We start from the raw sequence: 13,094 nt of genomic DNA, 5'->3' as shown, positions 1-13,094 counted from the left end.
GTCACGTGGGTCTCAGGGTCTGCTGCGTGTAATATTAATTTGTTTGTAGTCACGGGTCTCAGGGTCTGCTGCGTGTAAAATTAATTTGTTTGTAGTGGCGGGTCTCAGGGTCTGCTGCGTGTAATATTAATTTGTTTGTGGTCACGCGGGTCTCAGGGTTGGCTGCGTGTAATATTTATTTGTTTGTAGTCACGGGTCTCAGGGTTGGCTGCGTGTGATATTAATTTATTTGTAGTCACGGGTCTCAGGGTTTGCTGCGTGTAATATTCGTTTGTTTGTAGTCACGGGTCTCAGGGTTTGCTGCGTGTAATATTCATTTGTTTGTAGTGGCGGGTCTCAGGGTCTGCTGCGTGTAATATTAATTTGTTTGTAGTCACGTGCCTCAGGGTTTGCTGCGTGTAATATTAATTTGTTTGTAGTCACGTGCCTCAGGGTCTGCTGCGTGTAATATTAATTTGTTTTTAGTCACGTGCCTCAGGGTCTGCTGCGTGTAATATTTATTTGTTTGTAGTCACGCGAGTCTCAGGGTTGGCTGCGTGTAATATTAATTTGTTTGTAGTGGCGGGTCTCAGGGTTGGCTGCGTGTAATATTAATTTGTTTGTAGTCACGCGGGTCTCAGGGTTGGCTGCGTGTAATATTAATTTGTTTGTAGTCACGCGGGTCTCAGGGTCTGCTGCGTGTAATATTAATTTGTTTGTAGTCACGGGTCACAGGGTTTGCTGCGTGTAATATTAATTTGTTTGTAGTCACGCGGGTCTCAGGGTCTGCTGCGTGTAATTTTAATTTGTTTGTAGTCACGGGTCTCAGGGTCTGCTGCGTGTAATATTAATTTGTTTGTAGTCACGCGGGTCTCAGGGTTTGCTGCGTGTAATATTAATTTGTTTGTAGTCACGGGTCTTAGGGTTTGCTGCGTGTAATATTAATTTGTTTGTAGTCACGGGTCTCAGGGTTTGCTGCGTGTAATATTAATTTGTTTGTGATCACGCGGGTCTCAGGGTTAGCTGTGTGTAATATTAATTTGTTTGTAGTCACGGGTCTCAGGGTCTGCTGCGTGTAATATTAATTTGTTTGTGGTCACGCCGGTCTCAGGGTTGGCTGCGTGTAATATTAATTTGTTTGTAGTCACGGGTCTCAGGGTCTGCTGCGTGTAATATTAATTTGTTTGTAGTCACGGGTCTCAGGGTTTGCTGCGTGTAATATTAATTTGTTTGTGGTCACGCGGGTCTCAGGGTTGGCTGCGTGTAATATTAATTTGTTTGTAGTCACGGGTCTCAGGGTCTGTTGCGTGTAATATTAATTTGTTTGTAGTCACGCAGGTCTCAGGGTTTGCTGCGTGTAATATTAATTTGTTTGTAGTCACGGGTCTCAGGGTCTGCTGCGTGTAATATTAATTTGTTTGTAGTGGCGGGTCTCAGGGTTGGCTGCGTGTAATATTAATTTGTTTGTAGTCACGCGGGTCTCAGGGTTGGCTGCGTGTAATATTAATTTGTTTGTAGTCACGGGTCTCAGGGTTGGCTGCGTGTGATATTAATTTCTTTGTAGTCACGGGTCTCAGGGTTTGCTGCGTGTAATATTCATTTGTTTGTAGTCACGGGTCTCAGGGTTTGCTGCGTGTAATATTCATTTGTTTGTAGTGGCGGGTCTCAGGGTCTGCTGCGTGTAATATTAATTTGTTTGTAGTCACGGGTCTCAGGGTTTGCTGCGTGTAATATTAATTTGTTTGTAGTCACGTGCCTCAGGGTTTGCTGCGTGTAATATAAATTTGTTTGTAGTCACGTGCCTCAGGGTCTGCTGTGTGTAATATTAATTTGTTTGTAGTCACGGGTCTCAGGGTTTGCTGCGTGTAATATTAATTTGTTTGTAGTGGCGGGTCTCAGGGTTTGCTGCGTGTAATATTAATTTGTTTGCAGTGGCGGGTTTCAGGGTTGGCTGTGTGTAATATTAATTTGTTTGTAGTCACGGGTCTCAGGGTCTGCTGCGTGTAATATTAATTTGTTTGTAGTGGTGGGTTTCAGGGTTGGCTGTGTGTAATATTAATTGGTTTGTAGTGGCGGGTCTCAGGGTTTGCTGTGTGTAATATTAATTTGTTTGTAGTCACGCGGGTCTCAGGGTTTGCTGCGTGCAATATTCATTTGTTTGTAGTCACGCGAGTCTCAGGGTTGGCTGCGTGTAATATTAATTTGTTTGTAGTCACCGTTCTCAGGGTCTGCTGCGTGTAATATTAATTTGTTTGTAGTCACGGGTCTTAGGGTCTGCTGCGTGTAATATTAATTTGTTTGTAGTGGCGGGTCTCAGGGTTGGCTGCGTGTAATATTAATTTGTTTGTAGTCACGCGGGTCTCAGGGTTGGCTGCGTGTAATATTAATTTGTTTGTAGTCACGGGTCTCAGGGTTGGCTGCGTGTGATATTAATTTATTTGTAGTCACGGGTCTCAGGGTTGGCTGCGTGTGATATTAATTTATTTGTAGTCACGGGTCTCAGGGTTTGCTGCGTGTAATATTCATTTGTTTGTAGTCACGGGTCTCATGGTTTGCTGCATGTAATATTCATTTGTTTGTAGTGGCGGGTCTCAGGGTCTGCTGCGTGCAATATTCATTTGTTTGTAGTCACGCGAGTCTCAGGGTTGGCTGCGTGTAATATTAATTTGTTTGTAGTCACCGTTCTCAGGGTCTGCTGCGTGTAATATTAATTTGTTTGTAGTCACGGGTCTTAGGGTCTGCTGCGTGTAATATTAATTTGTTTGTAGTGGCGGGTCTCAGGGTTGGCTGCGTGTAATATTAATTTGTTTGTAGTCACGCGGGTCTCAGGGTTGGCTGCGTGTAATATTAATTTGTTTGTAGTCACGGGTCTCAGGGTTGGCTGCTTGTGATATTAATTTATTTGTAGTCACGGGTCTCAGGGTTTGCTGCGTGTAATATTCATTTGTTTGTAGTCACGGGTCTCATGGTTTGCTGCATGTAATATTCATTTGTTTGTAGTGGCGGGTCTCAGGGTCTGCTGCGTGTAATATTAATTTGTTTGTAGTCACGTGCCTCAGGGTTTGCTGCGTGTAATATTAATTTGTTTGTAGGCACGTGCCTCAGGGTCTGCTGCGTGTAATATTAATTTGTTTGTAGTCACGGGTCTCAGGGTTTGCTGCGTGTAATATTAATTTGGTTGTAGTGGCGGGTCTCAGGGTTTGCTGCGTGTAATATTAATTTGTTTGTAGTCACGGGTCTCAGGGTTGGCTGCGTGTAATATTAATTTGTTTGTAGTGGCGGGTCTCAGGGTTTGCTGCGTGTAATATTAATTTGTTTGTAGTCACGGGTCTCAGGGTTTGCTGCGTGTAATATTAATTTGTTTGTAGTCACGGGTCTCAGGGTCTGCTGCGTGTAATATTAATTTGTTTGTAGTGGCGGGTCTCAGGGTTGGCTGCGTGTAATATTAATTTGTTTGTAGTCACGCGGGTCTCAGGGTTGGCTGCATGTAATATTAATTTGTTTGTAGTCACGGGTCTCAGGGTTGGCTGCGTGTGATATTAATTTATTTGTAGTCACGGGTCTCAGGGTTTGCTGCATGTAATATTCATTTGTTTGTAGTGGCGGGTCTCAGGGTTTGCTGCGTGTAATATTAATTTGTTTGTAGTCACGGGTCTCAGGGTTTGCTGCGTGTAATATTAATTTGTTTGTAGTCAAGGGTCTCAGGGTCTGCTGCGTGTAATATTAATTTGTTTGTAGTGGCGGGTCTCAGGGTTGGCTGCGTGTAATATTAATTTGTTTGTAGTCACGCGGGTCTCAGGGTTGGCTGCGTGTAATATTAATTTGTTTGTAGTCACGGGTCTCAGGGTTGGCTGCGTGTGATATTAATTTATTTGTAGTCACGGGTCTCAGGGTTTGCTGCATGTAATATTCATTTGTTTGTAGTGGCGGGTCTCAGGGTCTGCTGCGTGTAATATTAATTTGTTTGTAGTCACGTGCCTCAGGGTTTGCTGCGTGTAATATTAATTTGTTTGTAGGCACGTGCCTCAGGGTCTGCTGTGTGTAATATTAATTTGTTTGTAGTCACGGGTCTCAGGGTTTGCTGCGTGTAATATTAATTTGTTTGTAGTGGCGGGTCTCAGGGTTTACTGCGTGTAATATTAATTTGTTTGTAGTCACGGGTCTCAGGGTTTGCTGCGTGTAATATTAATTTGTTTGTAGTGGCGGGTCTCAGGGTCTGCTGCGTGTAATATTAATTTGTTTGTAGTCACGTGGGTCTCAGGGTCTGCTGCGTGTAATATTAATTTGTTTGTAGTCACGGGTCTCAGGGTCTGCTGCGTGTAAAATTAATTTGTTTGTAGTGGCGGGTCTCAGGGTCTGCTGCGTGTAATATTAATTTGTTTGTGGTCACGCGGGTCTCAGGGTTGGCTGCGTGTAATATTTATTTGTTTGTAGTCACGGGTCTCAGGGTTGGCTGCGTGTGATATTAATTTATTTGTAGTCACGGGTCTCAGGGTTTGCTGCGTGTAATATTCGTTTGTTTGTAGTCACGGGTCTCAGGGTTTGCTGCGTGTAATATTCATTTGTTTGTAGTGGCGGGTCTCAGGGTCTGCTGCGTGTAATATTAATTTGTTTGTAGTCACGTGCCTCAGGGTTTGCTGCGTGTAATATTAATTTGTTTGTAGTCACGTGCCTCAGGGTCTGCTGCGTGTAATATTAATTTGTTTGTAGTCACGTGCCTCAGGGTCTGCTGCGTGTAATATTTATTTGTTTGTAGTCACGCGAGTCTCAGGGTTGGCTGCGTGTAATATTAATTTGTTTGTAGTGGCGGGTCTCAGGGTCTGCTGCGTGTAATATTAATTTGTTTGTAGTCGCCGGCTCAGGGTCTGCTGCGTGTAATATTAATTTGTTTGTAGTCACGCGGGTCTCAGGGTCTACTGCGTGTAATATTAATTTGTTTGTAGTCACGGGTCTCAGGGTCTGCTGCGTGTAATATTAATTTGTTTGTAGTGGCGGGTCTCAGGGTTGGCTGCGTGTAATATTAATTTGTTTGTAGTCACGCGGGTCTCAGGGTTGGCTGCGTGTAATATTAATTTGTTTGTAGTCACGGGTCTCAGGGTTGGCTGCGTGTAATATTCATTTGTTTGTAGTCACGGGTCTCATGGTTTGCTGCGTGTAATATTCATTTGTTTGTAGTGGCGGGTCTCAGGGTTGGCTGCGTGTAATATTAATTTGTTTGTAGTCACGTGCCTCAGGGTTTGCTGCGTGTAATATTAATTTGATTGTAGGCACGTGCCTCAGGGTCTGCTGTGTGTAATATTAATTTGTTTGTAGTCACGGGTCTCAGGGTTTGCTGCGTGTAATATTATTTTGTTGTAGTGGCGGGTCTCAGGGTTTGCTGCGTGTAATATTAATTTGTTTGTAGTCACGGGTCTCAGGGTTGGCTGCGTGTAATATTAATTTGTTTGTAGTGGCGGGTCTCAGGGTTTGCTGCGTGTAATATTAATTTGTTTGTAGTCACGGGTCTCAGGGTTTGCTGCGTGTAATATTAATTTGTTTGTATTCACGGGTCTCAGGGTCTGCTGCGTGTAATATTAATTTGTTTGTAGTGGCGGGTCTCAGGGTTGGCTGCGTGTAATATTAATATGTTTGTAGTCACGCGGGTCTCAGGGTTGGCTGCGTGTAATATTAATTTGTTTGTAGTCACGCGGGTCTCAGGGTCTGCTGCGTGTAATATTAATTTGTTTGCAGTCATGGGTCTCAGGGTCTGCTGCGTGTAATATTAATTTGTTTGTAGTGGCGGGTCTCAGGGTTTGCTACATGTAATATTAATTTGTTTGTAGTCACGGGTCTCAGGGTTTGCTGCGTGTAATATTAATTTGTTTGTAGTCACGGTCTCAGGGTCTGTTGCGTGTAATATTAATTTGTTTGTAGTCGCCGGCTGAGGGTTTGCTGTGTGTAATATTAATTTGTTTGTAGTCACGGGTCTCAGGGTCTGCTGCGTGTAATATTAATTTGTTTGTAGTGGCGGGTCTCAGGGTTGGCTGCGTGTAATATTAATTTGTTTGTAGTCACGGGTCTCAGAGTTTGCTGCGTGTTATATTAATTTGTTTGTAGTCACACGGGTCTCAGGGTTGGCTGCGTGTAATATTAATTTGTTTGTAGTCACACGGGTCTCAGGGTTGGCTGCGTGTAATATTAATTTGTTTGTAGTCACGGGTCTCAGGGTTTGCTGCGTGTAATATTAATTTGTTTGTATTGGCGGGTCTCAGGGTCTGCTGCGTGTAATATTAATTTGTTTGTAGTCACGCGGGTCTCAGGGTCTGCTGCGTGTAATATTAATTTGTTTGTAGTCACGCGGGTCTCAGGGTCTGCTGCGTGTAATATTAATTTGTTTGCAGTCACGGGTCCCAGGGTCTGCTGCGTGTAATATTAATTTGTTTGTAGTCACAGGTCTGAGGGTCTGCTGCGTGTAATATTTATTTGTTTGTAGTGGCGGGTCTCAGGGTTTGCTGCGTGTAATATTAATTTGTTTGTAGTCACGCGGGTCTCAGGGTCTGCTGCGTGTATTATTGATTTGTTTGTAGTCACGGGTCTCAGGGTCTGCTGTGTGTAATATTAATTTGTTTGTAGTCACGCGGGTCTCAGGGTCTGCTGCGTGTAATATTAATTTGTTTGTATTCACGCGGGTCTCAGGGTTTGCTGCGTGTAATATTAATTTGTTTGTAGTGGCGGGTCTCAGGGTCTGCTGCGTGTAATATTAATTTGTTTGTAGTCACGCGGGTCTCAGGGTCTGCTGCGTGTAATATTAATTTGTTTGTAGTCACGCGGGTCTCAGGGTCTGCTGCGTGTAATATTAATTTGTTTGTATTGGCGGGTCCCAGGGTCTGCTGCGTGTAATATTAATTTGTTTGTAGTCACGGGTCTCAGGGTTGGCTGCGTGTAATATTAATTTGTTTGTAGTGGCGGGTCTCAGGGTTTGCTGCGTGTAATATTAATTTGTTTGTAGTCACGGGTCTCAGGGTTTGCTGCGTGTAATATTAATTTGTTTGTATTGGCGGGTCTCAGGGTTTGCTACGTGTAATATTAATTTGTTTGTGGTCACGGGTCTCAGGGTTTGCTGCGTGTAATATTAATTTGTTTGTAGTCACGGTATCAGGGTCTGTTGCGTGTAATATTAATTTGTTTATAGTCGCCGGCTGAGGGTTTGCTGTGTGTAATATTAATTTGTTTGTAGTCACGGGTCTCAGGGTCTGCTGCGTGTAATATTAATTTGTTTGTAGTGGCGGGTCTCAGGGTTGGCTGCGTGTAATATTAATTTGTTTGTAGTCACGGGTCTCAGAGTTTGCTGCGTGTTATATTAATTTGTTTGTAGTCACACGGGTCTCAGGGTTGGCTGCGTGTAATATTAATTTGTTTGTAGTCACGGGTCTCAGGGTTTGCTGCGTGTAATATTAATTTGTTTGTATTGGCGGGTCTCAGGGTCTGCTGCGTGTAATATTAATTTGTTTGTAGTCACGCGGGTCTCAGGGTCTGCTGCGTGTAATATTAATTTGTTTGTAGTCACGCGGGTCTCAGGGTCTGCTGCGTGTAATATTAATTTGTTTGCAGTCACGGGTCCCAGGGTCTGCTGCGTGTAATATTAATTTGTTTGTAGTCACAGGTCTGAGGGTCTGCTGCGTGTAATATTTATTTGTTTGTAGTGGCGGGTCTCAGGGTTTGCTGCGTGTAATATTAATTTGTTTGTAGTCACGCGGGTGTCAGGGTCTGCTGCGTGTATTATTGATTTGTTTGTAGTCACGGGTCTCAGGGTCTGCTGTGTGTAATATTAATTTGTTTGTAGTCACGCGGGTCTCAGGGTCTGCTGCGTGTAATATTAATTTGTTTGTATTCACGCGGGTCTCAGGGTTTGCTGCGTGTAATATTAATTTGTTTGTAGTGGCGGGTCTCAGGGTCTGCTGCGTGTAATATTAATTTGTTTGTAGTCACGCGGGTCTCAGGGTCTGCTGCGTGTAATATTAATTTGTTTGTAGTCACGCGGGTCTCAGGGTCTGCTGCGTGTAATATTAATTTGTTTGTAGTGGCGGGTCCCAGGGTCTGCTGCGTGTAATATTAATTTGTTTGTAGTCACGGGTCTCAGGGTTGGCTGCGTGTAATATTAATTTGTTTGTAGTGGCGGGTCTCAGGGTTTGCTGCGTGTAATATTAATTTGTTTGTAGTCACGGGTCTCAGGGTTTGCTGCGTGTAATATTAATTTGTTTGTAGTCACGGGTCTCAGGGTCTGCTGCGTGTAATATTAATTTGTTTGTAGTGGCGGGTCTCAAGGTTGGCTGCGTGTAATATTAATTTGTTTGTAGTCACGCGGGTCTCAGGGTTGGCTGCGTGTAATATTAATTTGTTTGTTGTCACGCGGGTCTCAGGGTCTGCTGCGTATAATATTAATTTGTTTGCAGTCATGGGTCTCAGGGTCTGCTGCGTGTAATATTAATTTGTTTGTAGTGGCGGGTCTCAGGGTTTGCTACGTGTAATATTAATTTGTTTGTAGTCACGGGTCTCAGGGTTTGCTGCGTGTAATATTAATTTGTTTGTAGTCACGGTCTCAGGGTCTGTTGCGTGTAATATTAATTTGTTTGTAGTCGCCGGCTCAGGGTTTGCTGTGTGTAATATTAATTTGTTTGTAGTCACGGGTCTTAGGGTCTGCTGCGTGTAATATTAATTTGTTTGTAGTGGCGGGTCTCAGGTTTGGCTGCGTGTAATATTAATTTGTTTGTAGTCACGGGTCTCAGAGTTTGCTGCGTGTAATATTAATTTGTTTGTAGTCACACGGGTCTCAGGGTTGGCTGCGTGTAATATTAATTTGTTTGTAGTCACACGGGTCTCAGGGTTGGCTGCGTGTAATATTAATTTGTTTGTAGTCACGGGTCTCAGGGTTTGCTGCGTGTAATATTAATTTGTTTGTATTGGCGGGTCTCAGGGTCTGCTGCGTGTAATATTAATTTGTTTGTAGTCTCGCGGGTCTCAGGGTCTGCTGCGTGTAATATTAATTTGTTTGTAGTCACGCGGGTCTCAGGGTCTGCTGCGTGTAATATTGATTTGTTTGCAGTCACGGGTCCCAGGGTCTGCTGCGTGTAATATTAATTTGTTTGTAGTGGCGGGTCTCAGGGTTTGCTGCGTGTAATATTAATTTGTTTGTAGTCACGCGGGTCTCAGGGTCTGCTGCGTGTATTATTGATTTGTTTGTAGTCACGGGTCTCAGGGTCTGCTGTGTGTAATATTAATTTGTTTGTAGTCACGCGGGTCGCAGGGTCTGCTGCGTGTAATATTAATTTGTTTGTATTCACGCGGGTCTCAGGGTCTGCTGCGTGTAATATTAATTTGTTTGTAGTGGCGGGTCTCAGGGTCTGCTGCGTGTAATATTAATTTGTTTGTAGTCACGCGGGTCTCAGGGTCTGCTGCGTGTAATAATAATTTGTTTGTAGTCACGCGGGTCTCAGGGTCTGCTGCGTGTAATATTAATTTGTTTGCAGTCACGGGTCCCAGGGTCTGCTGCGTGTAATATTAATTTGTTTGTAGTCACGGGTCTGAGGGTCTGCTGCGTGTAATATTTATTTGTTTGTAGTGGCGGGTCTCAGGGTTTGCTGCATGTAATATTAATTTGTTTGTAGTCACGCGGGTCTCAGGGTCTGCTGCGTCTATTATTAATTTGTTTGTAGTCACGGGTCTCAGGGTCTGCTGTGTGTAATATTAATTTGTTTGTAGTCACGCGGGTCTCAGGGTCTGCTGCGTGTAATATTAATTTGTTTGTATTCACGCGGGTCTCAGGGTTTGCTGCGTGTAATATTAATTTGTTTGTAGTGGCGGGTCTCAGGGTCTGCTGCATGTAATATTAATTTGTTTGTAGTCACGCGGGTCTCAGGGTCTGCTGCGTGTAATATTAATTTGTTTGTAGTCACGGGTCTCAGGGTCTGCTGCGTGTAATATTAATTTGTTTGTAGTCACGGGTCTCAGGGTCTGCTGCGTGTAATATTAATTTATTTGTAGTCACGGGTCTCAGGGTTTGCTGCGTGTAATATTAATTTGTTTGTAGTCACGGGTCTCAGGGTCTGCTGCGTGTAATATTAATTTGTTTGTAGTCACGTGGGTCTCAGGGTCTGCTGCGTGTAATATTAATTTGTTTGTAGTCACGGGTCTCAGGGTTGGCTGCGTGTAATATTAATTTGTTTTTAGTGGCGGGTCTCAGGGTTTGCTGCGTGTAATATTAATTTGTTTGTAGTCACGGGTATCAGGGTTTGCTGCGTGTAATATTAATTTGTTTGTAGTCGCCGGCTCAGGGTTTGCTGTGTGTAATATTAATTTGTTTGTAGTCACCGGTCTCAGGGTCTGCTGCGTGTAATATTAATTTGTTTGTAGTCACGGGTCTCAGAGTTTGCTGCGTGTAATATTAATTTGTTTGTAGTCACGGGTCTCAGGGTTGGCTGCGTGTAATATTAATTTGTTTGTAGTGGCGGGTCTCAGGATTTGCTGCGTGTAATATTAATTTGTTTGTAGTCACGCGGGTCTCAGGGTCTGCTGCGTGTAATATTAATTTGTTTGCAGTCATGGGTCTCAGGGTCTGCTGCGTGTGATATTAATTTGTTTGTAGTGGCGGGTCTCAGGGTTTGCTGCGTGTAATATTAATTTGTTTGTAGTCACGGGTCTCAGGGTTTGCTGCGTGTAATATTAATTTGTTTGTAGTCACGGTCTCAGGGTCTGCTGCGTGTAATATTAATTTGTTTGTAGTCGCCGGCTCAGGGTTTGCTGTGTGTAATATTAATTTGTTTGTAGTCACGGGTCTCAGGGTCTGCTGCGTGTAATATTAATTTGTTTGTAGTGGCGGGTCTCAGGGTTGGCTGCGTGTAATATTAATTTGTTTGTAGTCAGGGTCTGCTGCGTGTAATATTAATTTGTTTGTAGTCACGGGTCTCAGGGTCTGCTGCGTGTAATATTAATTTGTTTGTAGTCACCCGGGTCTCAGGGTCTGCTGCGTGTAATATTAATTTGTTTGTAGTCACGCGGGCCTCAGGGTTTGCTGCGTGCAATATTAATTTGCGGGAAATGTTTCAACGTTTGGATGTTCGGCCAATGCCGGTTCCACTGTACGGTTTATTAGCGGTTCTAGGAAACTGGAGATCCTGGAGGAAGCCCGTGCAGAACACGGGGTGAACATATAAATGCCACGCAGAAAAGTGACCACTAACCGCCACGCTCACTACTTCAGAACCGCTTGTTGTGTTTAGTTCGTTGTCCTTCCCCCGCACCTCCCGATTTTAGCACGGTTGGCTACGTACGACGTGAAAGAAGTTCGACATGCACACCCATTAGATCCTCCCTCCTTTAACATCTTTGTGCTGTGTATCGACCACCGGTGCTCCTTAGATGGTGAGCCAGTGGACGGCTTCACAAGTCGCCTGGAGAATATCTGAATCCCACAGCGAATGATCGACGTGGCAAGCAGTGGTTCATATACTTTATACGAGAATTTGGCTTTTGTAAATTTCCACGTAAGCCACTTCATTGATCCTTCATTTGTGGCCAGATCGGTACTGAAAGAGAGGTATATAGCTCAGTGGACCTTGCCTGGTAAACCGAAAATATAACATTTTTGAAATAGTTCCTCTACGTGGTCCACGGTTGAGTTTGCTGACCGAAGACGCGCTGTGCGCTAGGGCCTGTCGGTGTCGTCGCTAGCTGCACCTGCCTCGACGTGGACACGCGTGAACTCTGCTGAAAGAAGGTGACCGGCCGCGTCTCTTGATTCCTGTGTTGTGTGACCCTTCCACCCTTCCACCCTGCCACCCCCCCCCCCCCCTCTTCCTCACAGAGCGGCCAGCAGTGGCACCCTATCCAGGAGTTGCTGGCGCTGGAACAAGATGGCCTGGAGCTCGCCGACGTGAACCGCATTCTGGAGCTGCTCACGGAGAAGAAGATGCGGCTGGAAGCGGTGAGTTGTTGGCCCCCTGGAGGAATGCTGGTGGCGTTTGCACAGGTTTGGCCACCGGCGGCAACGGGAACGCGGCACGGTGGCATTTGCGATGGTGTGGTGTCGGGGAGGAATGTGGTGCCGGAGAGGTCGGTTGTTGTCAGGCGGTGCGACATCGCTGCGATAATTCCGCAGCGATAGGGCGCCGGTATAGTTCCGTTCCGCAGAGGCGTTCGCATGTGCGGCCACAGCTTCTGCCACGAGCTTCCGCTCACGGGGCAATCGCTGGCCTTGCATCCGCACGCTGATGTAAGTTGCTCGCGACAAGTAGCGACGGTGCCCCATGCGCGCACGTGCAAACGCAGCGTGCGATTGCACGGCACCCATATGGACGAAGGGTGATGGAATGTATGGAATTCTCTCCCACCCTAGGGAGAGAATTCCCTCCCACCCGATGTGTACGAAGGGTGATGGAATGTGTGGAATTCTCTCCCACCCTAGGGAGATAATTCTCTCCCACCCTAGGGAGATAATTCTCTCCCACCCGATGTGTACGAAGGGTGATGGAATGTGTGGAATTCTCTCCCACCCTAGGGAGAGAATTCTCTCCCACCCGATGTGGACGAAGGGTGATGGAATGTGTGGAATTCTCTCCCACCCTAGGGAGAGAATTCTCTCCCACCCGGTGCGGACGAAGGGTGATGGAATGTGTGGAATTCTCTCCCACCCTAGGTAAGAACTGACCAATTCTCGGCAGTCATTTAAATACGTTGTGTTTTGTCTTAACGGTGCATTACGCGTGAATTTGTTAAGTGCTTTGCACAATCTTGATCCCGAAATTGCCTTTGAAATCGAATGTTGTTGTAGTTACGGAGCTGGGCCTATGCATGATTACATAAAGGCGGCAAGTTGGTACAATCCAATTAGGATTTATAAAGCGCCTGTGTGTGACCACATCTAAAGATGCTCTACAAGAGTGGTGGGCATGGATGGCTGGAAGATTCCGCAAATCACCATGATAGAAGGACCCTGTGTTGCAATCTTAATTGTTTAGTCCTACAATGGATAAATATATTTTTTTATCACATTGCGATAGAGTTGAGCAGCATCCAAAGGCACTGCCATCGTGCCTGCGAGTGTAATTCAGAGGTCTAATCTACGCCTAGAGACGCACCAT

General features: G+C 45.0%; 1 protein-coding gene across 1 annotated transcript in view; it reads left to right on the top strand.

Annotated features, from left to right (window-relative positions):
• Positions 1 to 13,094, top strand: part of LOC116937381 (E3 ubiquitin-protein ligase COP1-like) — a 63,178-nt gene that overhangs the window by 27,368 nt on the left and 22,716 nt on the right. Inside the window, exon 6 of the mRNA XM_076062820.1 lies at positions 11,819 to 11,938. Within this exon, the coding sequence (XP_075918935.1) occupies positions 11,819 to 11,938 (120 nt within the window). The remainder of the gene's footprint in view (positions 1 to 11,818; positions 11,939 to 13,094) is intronic.

Source organism: Petromyzon marinus, unplaced genomic scaffold (assembly GCF_048934315.1).
Source record: "Petromyzon marinus isolate PM22_M1 ecotype Great Lakes invasive population unplaced genomic scaffold, UKy_Petmar_22M1.pri1.0 PM_G_Scaffold_72, whole genome shotgun sequence".
NCBI lineage: Eukaryota > Metazoa > Chordata > Hyperoartia > Petromyzontiformes > Petromyzontidae > Petromyzon > Petromyzon marinus.
This window is presented reverse-complemented; position numbering and strand designations above follow the sequence as displayed.